The sequence below is a fragment of the Bombyx mori genome, chromosome 1 (assembly GCF_030269925.1).
Source record: "Bombyx mori chromosome 1, ASM3026992v2".
Lineage (NCBI taxonomy): Eukaryota > Metazoa > Arthropoda > Insecta > Lepidoptera > Bombycidae > Bombyx > Bombyx mori.
This window is the reverse complement of record NC_085107.1, coordinates 16,080,632-16,099,378: the sequence shown is the minus strand read 5'-3', so window position 1 is coordinate 16,099,378 and position 18,747 is coordinate 16,080,632. Positions and strand designations below refer to the sequence as shown.

General features: G+C 33.0%; 1 protein-coding gene and 1 long non-coding RNA gene across 2 annotated transcripts; one reads left to right on the top strand and one right to left on the bottom strand.

Annotated features, from left to right (window-relative positions):
- Positions 1–317: 317 nt before the first annotated feature.
- On the bottom strand, positions 318–17,795 carry LOC101735439 (phytanoyl-CoA dioxygenase domain-containing protein 1). Its single transcript, XM_012696347.4, has 6 exons — positions 17,550–17,795; positions 9,301–9,441; positions 7,635–7,751; positions 5,835–5,985; positions 3,349–3,594; positions 318–2,416 (listed from the first exon to the last, which is right to left on the bottom strand). Exons 1-6 carry the CDS (start codon positions 17,703–17,705, stop codon positions 2,229–2,231), a joined length of 999 nt encoding a protein of 332 aa, XP_012551801.2. The 5' UTR covers positions 17,706–17,795; the 3' UTR covers positions 318–2,228.
- LOC134199454 (uncharacterized) lies at positions 6,627–11,300 on the top strand. The gene is made up of 2 exons (XR_009973945.1): positions 6,627–6,741; positions 11,002–11,300. It is a non-coding gene; the product is annotated as an uncharacterized LOC134199454 (long non-coding RNA).
- Positions 17,796–18,747: the final 952 nt, after the last annotated feature.

The window sequence follows — 18,747 nt, the reverse complement described above, 5'->3', positions numbered from 1 at the left end:
AATAAAATGCAACCTCTATAATCCAATTAATTGAATAAGTTTTATGAGAATTACCCAAGCACATTGTATTAAAAATTTTAATGGTAAGCTTTAATTGTATTTCTTTTGTGTGCCTTGAAATAATACTTCAACAATATCATTAAGATCTATGATACTAATATAAAAGATACAGAAAATATTGTAAATAATTCAATTCACGTTTTAAAATTAAATAGACCAAGGTTACTTACTTATCTAAGCATTTCTAGGTATTGAATCTTAGAGTATTCTTGTAAGGAAAAAAAGTTTGTAAATTAGTCGGTAAGCAATAAAAGATATTTTCCAATAGTTACATGTTTATTAATGAAAAATTATCATATAGAACTTGCGAATGAAGTATTACATCACATTACGCTGCAAAATCGTACATGGTGATGAAGATGTTTACAAAAAAACGAAATTACGCAAAATTCGTGTATGGAGAACAAACAACAAGTATCTATTATCAATGTTAGTAACTATTTGGCCTCAAAACATGTAATAGATTGTGTATAAAAATATATTTTATTATATCAACGAACTTGTTGGCTTATAATAATACAAAACGAAAAAGCTACTTCTAAACTTTTATTATTCTTAAAAATAGAAACAATACACTATACACGATGTATTGAAATGTTTTTTTTTCTTCCCCGCTTAGGCAGACGAGCATACGGCCCACCTGATGGTGAGTGGTCACCGTTGCTCATGGACGTCAGCAATGCCAGAGGCAGAGCCAAGCCGCTGTCTACCGTATCGATGCAACGAACACAAAATCATAGCGAAAATTGATAATTTATTAATATCATGAAGGCACTACGAGTATAACACAATAAAAAAAAAACTAGCTGATGCGTATATTGTACCACGTGCACGCCACACGCCTCCAATCACACCCTTTGCACCACATTGCAGTTTCCAGAAAATATAAAGTTACTAGTGACGACCTATATATAGATCTATATCAATGCTAGAAACGATCACTCCACACACCTTTTAATAGTATTTTGAATATCATTATACAGCATTATAATACCGAATAAATGATCCTTCAATAAGTTTTCAATGTTTAAGTTTATTTAATAATTACAATTTAAACATTCTGCGAATTCAGGATTGCCACGATTAACTTTTTAAGTTATGTTTTAAAGAGCACGTGCAAACCTTTATTATTAAAAGGCGTTCGAAGAGGACGAACGATCCGGCAAGTGACGGGTCGTTTGCGGAAAAAATGAAAGCCTGTATCTTTGGGTGCGCGCCGGAAATTTGTTGGACAATCATGGACGTACAATGTGCGCCCGAGCTTAATGTTAATAGCATTTTTCCGAAGCAAAATTGCTGTGAAATGTTATGTGAAATATTTTGATACGTTGGAATTTGGAATGATGGTATGAAGCCTCGTTTTCCATTTTTATTACAATATGTTTCAGTATTAATCCACGCAGTCATGGAATTGAAAACATATCGTAGAATGTTTAGTGATAATTAAAGAGTGTCGACCAATACAGTTTAAGAATTAAGTAAAATTATTTTTAAAATTACTGTTAGGTAGAATCAGTGAATCGATTTTATTTTATTTTTCATATTTGTATTGCGAACGTAACTAAAAAACAAGCACTAAATAAAATGTATCTAAATTCTAAAATTAGATTTTTTATGAAATATTTATGGTTTTTTTAGAAACAGAGTTCTAATATATATATTTTTTCATTACGCGGAGTGCAGGTACTGTGCCGATCTCTATAAATTCATAAAAATATATTTTATTGCTAAAAATCACATTACTTATGAGCTCGTGTGTACTTGTGACATTTTGAAATAATCAATATAAAATATAGCTGTTTCTTATTTTATTAAAACGAAAGACGTCTCGGTAAAATAATAAATACACACACAGTTGGTTTTTGTCAAGGCGTTGAAAGAGTGCGTTCATTCGGCGGGCGGGAAATACATAAGTTGCACGAATAACTAAGTACATAGGTCTTTTAAAAAATAAGATACACAGCTGTTGAAATGTACGATTTCGAAATCACAACCATCAAGTCGGATCTACCATTTGCAAAAATCACTTGTGTAGTTTTAATTTATTAAATTTCATTTAATTTTAATTTTTTTTTAAGACATGCTATTTATTCTAAAATGTAAAAAAAAAGTATAATAATTTTCGATGTTCAATAGTTGAACATTCGATTTCGAGATTATTCTATTGCTTAAATCATCTGTAATGTGTTGTACAAGTTACAAAAGGGAGCGTCTTCGCCTTCCTGCAACCAATTTTCGGTCGAGTACAAATTATTGTATGTCTCCACCACGTGGAAAGTGTAGGCGTGGCGACTCTTATCAGATTTGTTGTGGGAGCTCTTATGTACAACGTTGCCGTGTAATAATATACACGTTCCTGAAAAAAGAAACGGATCCTGTATCGAGAGCTTTTTAAAAATCATTGTAAGATCGTAATACTCTTACGTGAATTTAAATTTGAATTGTTTTTTTTTTTTTTATATAACCACGAATGAAATATTGTGATATATTCAGCCTTTGTTACGTAATAAGGAATTATAGCCAGCTCGTAATCATTTTTAATGGATATTCAAAACGTTGAATTAAATTATAGACAAACTTTATTTATTTATTTACATTCATGCACACACGATCAAATTAATTAGATGAACTAGCGAGATAAAATATATAATGATTCTCTAGCAATAACAAGATGGAAGGAGCTTCGTGTTATAGTTATTGTACAACGCTGTTCTAACAGAAACCGCAAATTAAAAATATACTAGAGGTCCCGCAGTAGTCGAAATTCGACTATAATTAATTGGAATTGTAAGTTTGTACATTATTATGATTGTATTTTATACTTCTATAATCACAAATTTTGCCAAGGCTACACTATAAAAAATATTAATAAAGACAAACAATATTTAATCTATTCTCAATTTGACCACAGACGTCAAGAACAAAAGTTTGACAATAAATAGTATGCATGCGTGTGTGCGTCAAATGGTATGTAGTGTGTGTAATGTTTTATTTATTGATTTAATGTATCTTTTATGCATTATTTAAAAAAAATATTAGCATTGTGCACTTCTTCTCTATATTCTCTATAAGTGTGCAAAATTTCATACTCCTCCGTCTGCGCAATTTTCGTAAAAAGGGACACAAAGTTTTTGCTTCACGTTTTAATATATAGATACCGTGGGCTAGTAAAAACTGTCGACTATTTCACGTCTATGACTATCGCTAAAACTGTACAAAGGAGATAAACATGTCAATTTATTGCTTATTGATTATTTTAGCTAATAAGTAAAATTAAAGAAAAAATACCTTTCGAAACCGGTATGGGTGTAAAGCTAGATTGTGGATAAACCGCTGCAGGTTTATCATAGATTAAAGCCTCGTCACTGTCTTCATCTGGGTTGCGGATCAAACGTCTGTGCACTCCTGACCTGTGAGAGCCTCGAGACAGCCACAGACAGCCGTTTTGAACTGTGGCTTCTTCAAGAGCTATCCAGAAGCCAACTGGGGGAGTTGGCTCTGTGTACAGATATGTTGCGTCTTGATGTGGAACCACTGTGGAGAAACGATAATTTAAATGATTTGTACGTAATGGTTTGAAAGACTAGAATTACGAGTTTAAGGGGACAGGGCTCATTGCTCGTAGAACAGATGGCCGCTAAATCAATAAGTTCTCGAGTGGCGATCGCGTACCGGAAGCCGTAACGCCGACGCGGGCAGCCCTTCCAGAGGGTGAACTGATGACTTGTCGAATGCTAAGGGAATCCGCTGGTTGCAGGCCGCCCAACATCGCATGTGGCGAGCCTTGGGGAGACCTCTGTGCGACAGTGGACGTCTATGGGCTGATAGATAGATAGTATAAAATCGGCGCGGCGTCGACCTTGTTATTGTAAGGTTAAATGAAACTAATTTATACGAGTATCATACCTGATAATTTATGGGAAATAATTTGGCGGACCCGTCACAAAATATGTGTATGTCATTTGTTACGATACCTGACTAATTGTATTGTATGTAGGTGTGCTTACTCCTCGTAGGCGGTTTCCCTGGCATCGCTTAGTTATCGAATTCCAAAAATAATGGCTTAGTCTAATACTTTTTTCCATAAAACAGGATAATTAGCTTCGGAATAACAATTTCAAATAAATATTTCCAAGAAAAATAATAGCGCTCCCAGCAAATGGAGAATTAATTTTGATATTTTTGTTTACCGTAATTCTTCGTCTTAAGATTAAGATTCATTGCGTTTTAATTTATCGTTTGAGGATTGCATTTAAATTCGATTGTTTTTAATTTTATTGAATTTTTAGCATAAAAGATCTCGATACAAAACCATGGTGTGTTTTAATAAAATCAGGTTGACAAGCTGATCAGCTAAAGCTGCATGAAAGCCGCAGCCGAAAACTGAATATTTCAGGCATTAGAATAAAATATATGTTGCCCCATAGATAGCGGAAGTAATTCGTAGACCTATTATGTATTTCATTAGAAAAACTGGTAGCTGCCAGCTGGATTAGAAAACCGGCACGACCGCATCTATCAACACGGGTACCCGAGGGGTCATATTCTTTTAGCCATGACGACTTCAAATTTTTTCCTAAATGTGTGGACGAGCTCACAGCCCACCTGGTGTTAAGTGGTTACTGGAACCCATAGACATCTACAACGTAAATGCGCCACACACCTTGAGATATAAATTCTAAGATCTCAGTATAGTTACAACGGCTGCCCCACCTTTCAAACCGAAACGCATTACTGCTTCACGGCAGAAATAGGCGGGGCGGTGGTCCGTATGTTGGTTACAAACTTGAGACGACAACGACATGATTTAAAGTTACGTAGGAGCTGTTTTTTGTGATGGACTCCATTAGCCCTCCAGACTCCAGTAGTCATCATTAGGTAGAAAACGTTGAAAATTAACCTTTTTAAAAACGGCTTTTTTGGTGAGCTGATTTGTGTCAATAAACTATTCATTTGGTACCCTAACATAAATTTACTAAATCACATTTAGCACATAAAACATATTTTTTTAAGGTCTTTGATGTTTCGAGTGAATAAATTTTATTTCATTTGCGATTCAAATAGTAAAAAAATGTTAAAACGACAAGAAATGCTATTTGCTGAAAAACAATTTCGTTTGTCGAAAGAAATACGTTTTCTTCTTTAAATTGCTTAGATATAAATTGATTTGTTTTAGTATAAAATTGAGATACTTTTCAGGAGGAACTTTACGTTCGTAAAAATATATTTTTAACTACTTTTTAAGATATAGGGACATTAATTTTACTATAATATCCGTCGCTGGCAGCTCACTTAATGTAAAGAAGTTATTTTCATTCGTGAAAAATATAAGAATCGGAGAGCATTTTATGAGTTTTAAATAAAATATAGAGTTTAAGCTTGCTCGAACTCATTATTTTAAAGGTAATTCTTGCGAACCCGTCTGCAATTAGTTTAGAATATATAATACTAGCGAATTCACCTTATACATATATGCATGTGTAGGATGATTATTATATTTTCGATGTTTTTATATTTATGATCCAGGAAGTTGTCAAATGAGCATTTAAGAGTAAATATTACAAATTTTTTGCAGAAGTTTGTTTTAAAGAAAATGCTAATAATAAACGGACAGTTCTAATCAGATTTAATGCACCGACCCTAATTTATTTTTAAGCTTTTTATTGTGAATGTGCGTTTTATATAAGATATACACAAACACACACTGCCCCAAACCATTATATTATAATAGTTAATATAACAATAGTGTAATCTATGGTAACAATAATACTTGCCTTCGGAACCAATGCCAGGGTTCTTAAAAATATACATGCTTTGCACCACAGCCGGCTCGATAAAGCCAAGCTCTTTGCAAATGCTCTTCACGCGTTCACTATACGTGTAACATCTGAAAATCGGATGTAGGAGATGCAGTGCGTGACCGACCTAAATGTGAAATAGAAAAGAAATCATTAGAATTAAAAAATCAAACGTACTTATATTTATTTGTACTAGTGGTCCCGCAGTAGTCGAAATTCGACTATAATTAATTGAAATTGTAAGTTTGTACACCATTATGATTGTATTTTATACTTCTATAATCACAAATTTCGCCAAGACTACACTCTATAGAAAAATATTAAAAAAGACAAAAAATATTTAATCTATTCTCAATTGGACCACAGACGTCAAGAACAAAAGTTTGACAATAAATGAATAGTATGCATACGTGTGTGCGTCAAATACTACCATATGTGTAATGTATTTTTTAGGCATAATTAAAAAAAAAAATATTAAGATTCTGCACTCCTTCTCTATATATTCTCTATAAGTGTGGGAAACATACTCCTCCGTCCGCGCAATTTTCGTAAAAACGGATACAAAGTTTTTCCTTCACGTATTATTTATTTGTATTCTTTGTTCAAATTTCAAATAAAATGCATTTATACAACGGAACAGAATAAAGAAACTCGAATCACATCAGCACTCTCTACTGCAGCACTAGCATTTGTGACACCTTATTTGCCTGTAAAATACTCTGCGTCAATGCGAGCGTGAATTCAATTTATTAACAGGTGTGCGAAGCGAGAAAATTGTTTTGTGCTATTCGCGCGAACAATACGATGGCACAGTGATTATTTCTCAGTGCTTGTGGCAACACATTTAGTGCCTTTTTTTCAATTTATTAAAATACACAATAAGGTGAGTGAGACTTGGATCTACAGCCTAGTTGTTATATATAGTACCTACTATCTTCTGGGGATTTTAGTCATTTTGTTTTAATAATAAATAAACATAAATTAATAAATAATCATGTGTACAGACTTTGGTCGCAAACATTGTTACATTAAGAAAAATAATAATTTAGAATCTGACTTTTTGTCATGATTTTTTATACAGTTTTTTCATTTCCGGTAATAGAAAGAATTGCTGTAACAGCGTTGCACGGCAGGAGCCAAACGCAATTCTAGAAACCATCCAATCGCTTGGTCGAGTGTTTTTGTATCGGGTTATTAGTAGGCTTAACGAAAAGTCCTCAAATGGGGCTCACGTTTATAAAATTTTGCTATATTTATTTAAAAAATTATATTAATAAGTACAGTAAGAAGTTCATAGATCTTATAGCTATCTAAAAATTAAACGCGGTGTGCGTACAGTCGCAGTAATAAAAATAAAATAAATAAAAAATAAATAAATATTTACTAACAATTACGCCACGGTAACTGATCCCGTGATAAGTTCGTAAAGAACTTGTGTTACAGGTACCAGATAACGGAAATAAATGTAAGATTTTTATTATACACATACATATATTTAATATACATCCATAACCCTGGAAAAAAATATTTATATTTATTATACAAATATCTTCCCTTGGTGGGAATCGAACCCGCGACCCCCTTGTGTAGTGACCATGTCACTTACCACTACACCAGAGAGCCGTTACAGTAATAATAATAAATATCTCATTTAAAAGGAAAAAATACGTTTCCCTTGTAAAAATATTTGTAGTAGTGATATACGAAAATAAGTAGTTAAAGTAGATTTATTATTACTAGCGTTGCAGCCCTAACAGTTAGTGCAGTCTCGTGTACCTTGTTTAATGAAATCTCCGGTTCGACTGTAAGATTTCCATCGGCGTCGATGGCTCCCTCTTCGAAGAAACACCTTATCTTGTCGTTGCTTTCTAGGAAATATTTATCCTTTAAATGCTGGAATTAAAAATAATTTTCTTTTAGCATTTTCGTTGACTAGTTTTCTTCTCGGAATGTTTGTTTTTTATCAAGCAGGCTATGAATATCTGCTTTAAGTTATTAAAATTCGTCAAATCAATCGTAGGCATCTACGATGTTGTCGTTTTGATATGATTTGATGTTGTTACTGGCGGTAGGACCACTTGTGAATCTGCGCAGGTAGGTACCACCACCCTGTCTATTTCTGCCGTGAAGCAGTAATGCGTTTCAGTTTGAAGGGCGGGGCAGCCGTTGTAACTATACTTATATCTCAAGGTGGGTGGCGCATTTACGTTGTAGATGTCTCCAGTAACCACTTAACACCAGGTGGGCTGTGAGATCGTCCACCCATCAAAGCAATAAATAAAAAATTGTTACCGTCCTACTTTTCACTACATATCAAGATCTTAATGGTATAAAATTTATTTCGTAATTGGAGCAACTCATAGGCGTGTTACAATTTTATTTCGCTAATCGAATCTTTTACTTTACCACTATGAAATATAGTAAGTTTTTTTTTTTGTCATAACTAAGAGGCAAACGAGCAAGACGGGTCACCTGATGGTAAGTGATTCACCGCCGCCCACGGTCACCAGCGTTTACGCCAGTGCGTTGCCTACCCTTCAGATAAGAATATGCTCTTTTAAAAATGTCTGTGTAACATTTTAACTCTCAAGAAATGCTCATCATTATTAGTGTATGGTCGAAAGAGAATGCGAAGAGCAATTTGATTTATAATCAAAACAAACAATTTCCCAACAGTCGCAGAATATTATTGCAAGTGACTGTAGTGACTTGCAACTCGCAACGAAGCAGTACAAAAGACTTTTCATTTAATTTTTTCAATAAAATATCGCTCGATGCTTCGTTATACAACTTGAGAAACAAAGCGAAAAAAAAGGAATCGAATTGAATTTGAAAGGAATTGAATTTCCTATTGCATCTCTTGTTATTTGTTTGGGAATTTTTTTTAAATCATAAATAAATAATGTGATAACTTGTATCTTGGTTGTACGATAAAACGTTTTGTTTTCAACTGTACCAAATTACAGACGTTCTACGTAATAATTTAGATTTTCGGATCGCGTTTATTATTATTTACTTTATTATTGACTAGCGGCCCGCCCCGGCTTCGCTTGGGAAGTAGCGCACGCGATGTAAAGAATTTTAGGTAATTTTTTTACACATTGGGAGCCTATGTCACCCGGGGATACCGTAGCTTTCCAACAGTGAAAGATTTTTTTAAATCGGTTCAGTAGTTTCGGAGCCTATTCAATACAAACAAACAAACAAACAAATCTTTCCTCTTTATAATATTATAAATAATAAATAATAATATAAGTATAAGTATAGATAAAACTTGTTTAACAATAAATTTAAAATCATATCGTTTATCGTAACCCTATCGTTTATGGAATAATCATTTAATAAACATATTTTCCAGTAACAAAGGAGGAGCTGGAATTATATTTTAATTTAAGGGCTACACGAATATGATATTATGCTAAAAAAAAACAAAGTCACTTACTGTTTTCTCTGTTGTCGAGAACGTTGCTCTCTCCTCTATGTCTGGCAAGTTTTCAGTGAATTCCAATCCAGCGGCTTTGATTTCATCACATTCCGCAACATGAAGAAAATCTTCTAGGATCGCGTAGCCGTCCGTAATCAACTAAAGTAAAAAAAGGAGTATTAGAATGAATTGCTGTGAAATACGAATCATGGACGTCAGAAATGCCAGGGGCCGAGCCAAACCGCTGCCTACCGCTTGATACTCTCCACAAGCGTTGTTGAAAGCGCCATGAATACAACGAGGAATTGGAATCCCTCGATACGTGTTCATTGGAAGCCACGATTTGAGTTCAATACAAATTTACAAATTAAGATATCATCTACATATGTTCACGAACATGATATCTAAAATTTATAACATAGTCTTATTACGTTCACGAATGTAATGTGCTTAAAACAACAAGCCGCTTTCAATATAATAGTGAAAAACTGGCAATACTTCGTTTCCAAAACATTAAAGGTAAACAAAGCACGTACGATGATCGTGACAGTCCCTGCCGCCCCCACGGAGTGTTCTATTTGTAACTTCTACATTATTTTAGAACGATTATTTCAATGCCGAACGTTGTGTTTGGTTTTCGTCTAATATACATTTGTTTATTTGACATATTAGTGCAACAGTAGGTAAACGAGTACATGTTTTTGTTTGGACTCTTTGAGCGAATGATTTTACGGTCTACCCAAAGTTAAGGTTATCGGCGATTTTAGATACGCGAACACCTTCAATCCCTAATGTTAATCGATTTTAAAACTACTTTTAGTTATGTAAATGAATTATCGAAACAAGCATTTACTAAGGATTATTAATAGTATGCTAAACGCTAAAATATGGACGGTGTTATATTAAAAATATGTTTATTTTCACACGGTGAACATAACTTAATTTAATTATCCGGTATGACGATCGAGTCTTTTTTGCAAAAAACTCCAGCGATGGTTTCTCCACAGTACATCCACGACCTGGCAAACTATGTGCCTCCTTGTTTTCAAGTTGAAATCAAAGATAAATTGTCTTGTACCTGTACTTGTACCTGTTACTACAAATTTTTATAAAAAAAAAAATAGTATGGGTTCGTTGGTCACGGACGCCAAGGTAATTTGTAAAGTTTCAAGTTTGAATGCTTGAATTTTTTAACACTTATATGTTTATTAGCATAATGTTTATAAAAATAACTACTCTAAGCTTAATAATTTATATAAAAAAATACTATTTTCCAAAAGTATTACGCTATGATTTTCTTTTGTGCTTGTTGTTGAAATGTTTGGATGTTCAAAACACATTTACAGCTAATATTGTTCGCACAAGGTGTCCTTTATGTCCTTCTGTAAATCCGATTATTTCGATTCAACGCTCTGTGTGGACTGTAAACATATTAGTGTTTATGTCTCTTTGTGGAAATTTTTAAATAAAATTCTATCTTTTGTCGGAGGCTTACTACAAAATACTGTCTTTTATAAGAAAAGTTCCACGAACTGGAGCTTAACATCAAAGAAGCATCATACGTTCATCTTCCTACACGAGATTTGAACACAAAGGCTTAATCTGGCCAATGATCTCTCTATATATATTCCATTTCAAATGAAACTAATTTTATTTAAAAATTGTGCCTGTGTTTACAAAAACCTTAGTGTTTAATTAATCCGCCATCTTTGATGACAGGTCCAAGTGGAAAATGCCCGCGCATTGCAGCGACAGGTATCCGCGGAGTTGAGGGCTTTTAGATATTTCAACATTCACTATCAAGAGTATTTGCACGGACAGCCACCGGGTCGAGGTATCTACGCTCTGGCATACACACAAATCAAAATAAGATTGAAGTTGAAGAAGATGTTAGTGCAAGCTATCTGATTGTGCCGCAAAGTAATCATCACAATTAATTGTTTTAAATAAAATGTCAGTCTGTGAATTGAAATTTAATGAAATTTAGTTGTAAATAAAAAAATAATATAAATATGTGATATGAAATTTATAATCATTATTCCATCACATAGTACCTAATTAAAATCAGGTGTTAGTTCTAATTAGTTCTGATAGTGTAATGTAAGGTAACTAAGAGAAGTGTCCGAGATAAATTGTGTTACGGAGAACGTGAGTGCTTGCTCACATCGTTCACTATACATCCCATCATTATAACTACATATGTGTAACATGTGGAACACGTTTCGCATCGCCAAGGAGGCGACCTGATTTGTCAGGTTCAGATAGTCATTGCCATCACTTCGCACAGTGATTCGAGAAAAAATAGATCGTTACAAGAAATAATAAACTCATTTTTCGAACCAATTTAAACCATCTTTCGCAATAGCCGTGTAATCAAAAAGCAAAATAAAGGTATTCCCTTAATAGTTGAAATCTAAATTATTGAAATAGCTTTCTTAAATACTGAATGATAGGTACTAGGATACTTTGCCTGTTTCTCAAAAAAAATTCCAACCGGTTCAAAATAATAGAAATTATGACAACGACAGATTAGATATTTCAAAACATAAATAGTTCAAATAGGATTCTTATTTCCAGTTAAAATGCTGGAATCAGTCGTCTGATGTTAATGACCTCACTATTATCTGCGTTGCCTACGTTTTCCTACTGCCACAGGACAGAATAATTGAAAACATGGTAGTGACGTTAAGTCAGACGATTGCTACCAGAACAAAAGAATCTAGTTTCAAAATCAGATCAAGCTGGGTTAATATCGCATTACTCACGACACAAGTAATCTCGAAAAGTACAACAAAACACAGGTTGTTTGTTTGTTGAAGAATAGCTTGTAAAGTGTTAAAGAATATCTGTATTTTCAATGTATTCTTTAATATTTCTTGAAATTTTTATGTTGTTGCTCAGTAGCAAAACGTGTACAAAAAACAATTTATTTTGTCATTAAATGTATACACGCCCTACGTTGTTTTTCAAATTATATTCAACATATTGTACATGTGTTTGTGTGTGTGAGCGTGCGCTCACGTGCTATGCATTGTATTTGATGTATAATAATTGTCAAAAAAAAAAAAAATTGTCGAGGTGATTAAGTTGACGGACTTATCAAAGGCACCAATATAATTTGCATCACCGTAAGTTGAGTTCAAGATATTATATTATGATACAGTTGTGTTACAAACTATCAAACTATACACGACCTTCACCAATGAAGAGACCGACTCAGAAGAAGAATTGTTTTTGTAATTTCTCTCATTTATATTTGTTGATTAACGGCAAAGTTCTGTAATGACTGCTATAAGTTCACGACATAAGATCGAAGAGTTAATTAAACATTGGTAATGGATTGAATGTATCAACCCACGTATTCTTAACCTGGCTGAAGATGCAATTTGTCAATTTCGGGTGGACAAGGTGAAATCTATGTATCGCAAAATTTGTAATGACCTCAAGTAAGGTCAATGAACATCTCGGGCAATGGTTACCCGGATCAAGATGTCTGTAGTCGCTTTAAGATGAGATTTCCTTTAGTATTTTTAGGTAATGGTTGTAGTGAGACTCCAAAATGGTATATCACTTATATTGAGATTCCATAAATACTACAAGAAATAACTACACAAAATGAGCACAAAACTAGTTAACTTTTCCTTTTTTTATGCGCAAGAAACAGGAAATACGTGAGAATTTAACAACTGCCTAAGCTGTATTGGTATAGTAGGTTATAGTATTGCTCAGTTACGAATGTATTTCAATATACTTAGATGTGATTCTATAAAAGTAATATTGGTTTGATATTCTAAATAAGTAATAGAAAACCAGATGATGTCAACCAGTACTATGAAAATTTAAAATATCAAAATCTGAACACAGAAATTGGTTAGTGGTTATTCTGAAATGAGATCAAACCGAAGCAACTGTCAGATCTTTTGACTGTAGCTTTTTGCACGTCAAGTTATTAAAAATCAATATACAATAAAATCGTTTTTTCTTACACTATTTTTAATTCAAATTAATTAAAAATTATTTTCTATTTTTTAGTTGGATTTTCTATAAAAGCGTATTTTGTTTGTTTTTTTAAACTATTATTTATTGTTCATTTTTTAGTTGAATTTCAATTTTTTCAATTTTTTTTTAATATTGAATTGTGTTCGGTCCTTAATAAGTATACCAAATTTAGAGTTAATCCGACGTTTTGAAGGGGGTCAAAATCATGTTCAAAGATTCCGTTACAAACATACATACATACATACGTTTGAAGCTAATAAAATCGTATTAAAATTAGTAAGTACACTCTGTGTATATAAGCTGAAATTTAGACAAATTAAAACTTGCTGGCTAACAAAACTGTGCAGCATTCGAAACGTGTGATAAAATATATTTTTTAGCAAATTTCAATAATTTCAATTTTCAATCGTAATTCTTAGTACGCCTGCGTTATAAGTAAATCTTACTGTATTTTATTATTAGATGCACACGTTCGCTCACGTGGGCAATGGAAGCGTCACGACTCAGTTTAGTTGTACAGCGCTTTAGTGAATTACTCATAATAAGCGTTCGCGGTGAAACATATGTACGCTCAAGACATCCGCCTACCATTTTCGAGAACTTATGTACAATTATTTCTGTATTTCTAAGCGAAAAAAAAAACGAACAATACAAGAACATAAATTATATCTGTTTAATTCTTATAACGTCGATAATTGAACGTCAAACAACAATATCAAAGTAAAGCATGTCGTAATTTATTTAAAGCACACTGAAGCAAAAATAATTCATAATGTATCCATGGCTTAAATATTTTGTCGACAATGAATTGATAAATTTGTTAAACAGGCATTTAATCGCGTACCACGCGAAAATGTATGAAATTATTATTCTGTTATATTCTCGTTGACACAAGCTACTTATAGTTTTGTTCCAGAATAATGTTCTAGAATCATGCGCGTAGGTCAGGTTTCTATCAATATTACGTAAAATAAATAAATCTATTAAAGTGAAAACGGAAAAATAAAAACAAATAGTATATAAAAGTTTATGATGTATGTAAATATTATTATTTATCTTTAGGTATCAAAAATTCGAATAATATGATTATTCAGTTTATTTGCCACCAACATTATATTTAGTACTTAGTTGTGTAATTTCGTCTCTGTGCAAATACTATAATTGTTGTTACTATGATTTTTTCATTCTTTGTTCAGATAGTGACCTAGATAATTTCTTATTATGGAATACATGAACTGGTATTAAATATGTACTGACTTAAATCATTGACAACGATGTGATGATTCAATTCGAATCCAATACGAACGATATAAGTATGAAAAAAAAAATTAAGAATAGAAGTGGTTAGTTGTTATTTTCTGGTATTAAAACATAAATTTTGTATTTATTGATTAAATTATATATTATACTAGCTGACCCGGCAGACTTCGTAGTGCCTCAATCGATAAATAAAAGACCTAAACTTTTGTATAAAATAAACTTAAAATAAACAAAAGAAATCCGTTTAACGGGGGACACATCAAAGGAAAAACAAAATTGTTATTTTTATTTAATTCCGAGCATTTTCATATTTATCTACCTTTTGAACCTTCTCTGGACTTCCACAAATAATTCAAGATCAAAATTAGCCAAATCGGTCCAGCCGTTCTCGAGTTTTAGCGAGACCAACGAACAGCAATTTATTTTTATAATATATATAGATTTTTATGTATTGCTCATTCCGCAGTATTTGAAGTCGAAACTCATTACAGTAGCAAAAATGAATAAAGTATTGTCGATTAAACCTTAAGCTTAATACATTTGTAATTTACCAACGATATTTGACGTCAACAACCAATCTAGTATCGACTGGTTACCGACCATCGACACAGAAATGTATCTAACAAACCGGATCTCGTGACTGCTTCGCGGCTGATATTTTACAAGTCAGTGGAACTGATCCGTGTGGACTTATAAAAATAAATATTCCGTATTCAAATGACTTTAATGAAAAAGTGAATAAAGCCGTCCATTTTTAGGCACGAGATGAAGTATCCAAAAGTATTAGTAGTAGTTAGTATTAGTATAGCAGTATTAGTATTAGTAGTTCAAAAGTATATTATAGTAAGTAAGTGAAGTAACCCTCTCTTCAAACTGGAACGCACAAATGCTGTCTAGTAGACAATTTCATTGTAGATATTATTATGTACGTAAGAAAGCGGTTCCAATTACTAATTCACGCTAAAGCTATGAATAAGTAAGTATCAGTGTCATCGCACACGCTGTTAATATAATATTACCGAATAATTAAAAAAAAACTAAAGTGTCTAATATATATATATGTATATTTTAAATGATAAAAATATTCATATTTTTTTTAATAAAGTGTTTAAGGCTGTGTGTGTTAGTGCCAATAAACACATATGTGTAGTATTATCATATCAGACTGAAGCAAGAGATAGTAAAGGTCAAAAGTGCGCATTATCGTTCGAAAGTACCTACATAGCGACAGAGTGTTATTGTGTTTATTGTAAATAAAATTACTTTTAATTTTATGCTCAACGAGTTGCATTATTCTATCTGTTGTTACATATTAAGTTTTACAAAATGAAATACGGTCATTTTAAGAATATGTTGATAAACAAAATGAAATAAATTAAACATAGAAATGTAAATTAATACAACTTGTGTTTGTGTTCATGGTCACAATCGCCAATCTAATGTGTCTTATCTAAACTACGAGCATATCTTTTATAGCTGTTTGTTTTTTGTATTTTGTTCATCTTATTTTTTATTGCCTTTGTTGGCAGACGAGCACACGGCCCAACTGATGGTAAGTGGTCACCGTCGCTCATGGACGTCAGCAATGCCAGGGGCAGACCCAAGCCGCTGCCTACCTGAATAAGTGTTAGATAATTTTTTAATCGAACTTGACATTTATGATTGGGCTTAATACCTATCTCACCGTGGTATCGGCATTTACCGGTGGTAGGACCTCTTGAGTCCGCGCGGGTGGGTACCACCGCCCTGCCTATTTCTGCCGTGAAGCAGTAATGCGTTTCGGTTTGAAAGGTGGGGCAGCCGTTGTAACTATACTTGAGACCTTAGAACTTATATCTCAAGGTGGGTGGCGCATTTACGTCGTAAATGTCTATGGGCTCCAGTAACCACTTAACATCAGGTGGGCTGTGAGATCGTCCACTCATCTAGCAATAAAAAAAAAACCGAAGAATAAAATCACATGTACCCCCAAACCCAAGCAATGTAAGTTGTGTTGTCCATTAATTAATAATAATCAAAGAGAACGCAATCGTGGTCCCACATATCGTATTAAAAACAATTAAATTATACCATATCCGGTGTCCTTGATTACAAAACACTTTTTTTTTTGTCTGTCCGATTGTTTCGTTTGAGTATCGAAAATACAACAATAAATAATTCAACAGTAAAAAAAAAATCAATTTAATCCTCGTCTTGAATACACATTGTTCGAAATATCGTTGACAAATTATTTTGGGGGTAGATAGATATTTGACGGCGTCGAGAATGATGAAATCGCCATTTTGTTATTCGAACAGTTCATGGATAAGAAAAGGCAAGCGATGAACATCCTCAATGCAATTTACGTAAACTGAAGATGTGTTTGAATGCTTTGATGGAAAGCTTTTTATTTATTTATTGCCCCTGTATGCAGACGAGCATACGGCCCACGTGATGGTGAGTGGTTACCGTCGCCCATGGACTTCAGCAATGCCAGGGGCAAATGTATGTTGTATAAATTATGTGCTTCAAATGATATAATTGTGCTAATCAAGCCGATAAATTTTAACATTTAACTAACACAAGATTTAAAAAAAATGCGTATGCTGTACATAATATATATAAATATATAAAGAGAATATATATTTATAAATGCACTATACGTAAATGCACTATACACAAATGTAATTTACAGAGTATTCACATCTACCATCCAATTTTTATTTTATTGTCAAGCACGTGCTTTCGCATTTGGGCGATAGTTAGAGAACGAACCAGAAATTAGTTTTTTATAAAAGATCAAAACGAGCACTTAAAGATTACGTTTAACTAAATAAAAAAAAAACAAAATCTGAAGAAATGCAATTATTACATGCGAGCATTTTACAAGAATACCGAATCATAAAGTACCCACCACCTTGCAAGAAAATTAAAATTCAATTAAATTTAACTGGAAAACATGTGGACCGGCTGATGAAATCTCAAGAAAACTAATTCGCGAGTGCAATATAAATAATAATAAAATTTACCTGGCTCTTTATTGAGTCGTGCATGATGCTAGCAATAAATTTACAAAAACAAAACGAATTTAAATACCGCCGATACTGAGTGGCAACACAAGACTGACTGGGGGCGTCAGCGGTCGACGGCGACAGTATGCCGCGGACTCGGGACTCCCACTTCATTGACGTCACGATACTTTAAATACTACGTCCAACGATTCTTGAATAGCATTGCGATGAGTACATGTACATTTTGAACGAGCATTGGATGAGCTGAGAAAGTGATGCATCGTATGCGCACGCGTTCGTGACATAGCACAGGGTGGGCGCGATTCCCATCTGCGAACGATTGTTTTTTTTTTTCTTTTTTTGGGTCAAAGCTCTCGAGATTTCTGCTTTTACATTTTTGACCATGTCATACCATTAATTTGTTAGACCATGTAATGTTTAATAGCAGCTTGTAATAATTATTCATGTTGCTATCGTATTTGCATTTTGTCATCATATTTACATATTAACATATAAATATTATTGGATACAATTGATTGATTGTACTTATACGTCAATTTTCTAATTCATTAACTATTGAAATCTCTCGGTAGATTACATATTGTAGCAGATACAAATTACTTAACTAATCCTATTTCACTAATTCATTTGTTAGCTGTGATTACTAGATCGCTTGATGTCTAGTAAGATCTGAGCGAACCATACTAGAAAAAAGATGAGCGAACAAACTTTTCCAGAATTAAACCTCAAACGTAAAGACCGTTTTTTATCCCGTACTGTATTTTTTAAACAATAGGTGGCTCACATTTGTACATTTGAATTCATTTTAAATGTACAAATGTGAGAGAATAGTGTAATGGCAAAAGAAGATTGGTATGGCATTGTGGTTATGTGATATCTGTCAAAAAATGTAAGAAAACTTTTCATTTATAACCTTTCATGCTCAATAAGATATATTAAATATAGTAATTTATATAATGTGCATATTACTAGTTATGCACATTAAGTTTCTTATTAAATAGCCTAGTTGTTGTTAATTTTTGGGGAGTTTTGCGAATTCAAATTAACAACCGATAGAAAAATATTAAATCTTATTTGATTTTGAACAATATATCAATCTGACAATGCAAAACGTATGTCGGGCTTTCTAAAATCCAAACGAACTATTTTCGTTGATAAATATTTATTCTGATTATTTCAACGCACTCGTAACAAT

Coding starts and splice junctions, on each gene's coding strand:
- LOC101735439 (XM_012696347.4), bottom strand. CDS start 17,705: ATGAAGTGGGAGTCCCGAGTCCGCGGCATACTGTCGCCGTCGACCGCT. Junction 9,442..17,549: donor ACGACTCAATAAAGAGCCAG/GTAAATTTTATT, acceptor TTTTTACTTTAG/TTGATTACGGACGGCTACGC. Junction 5,986..7,634: donor CGGAGATTTCATTAAACAAG/GTACACGAGACT, acceptor TTTCACATTTAG/GTCGGTCACGCACTGCATCT.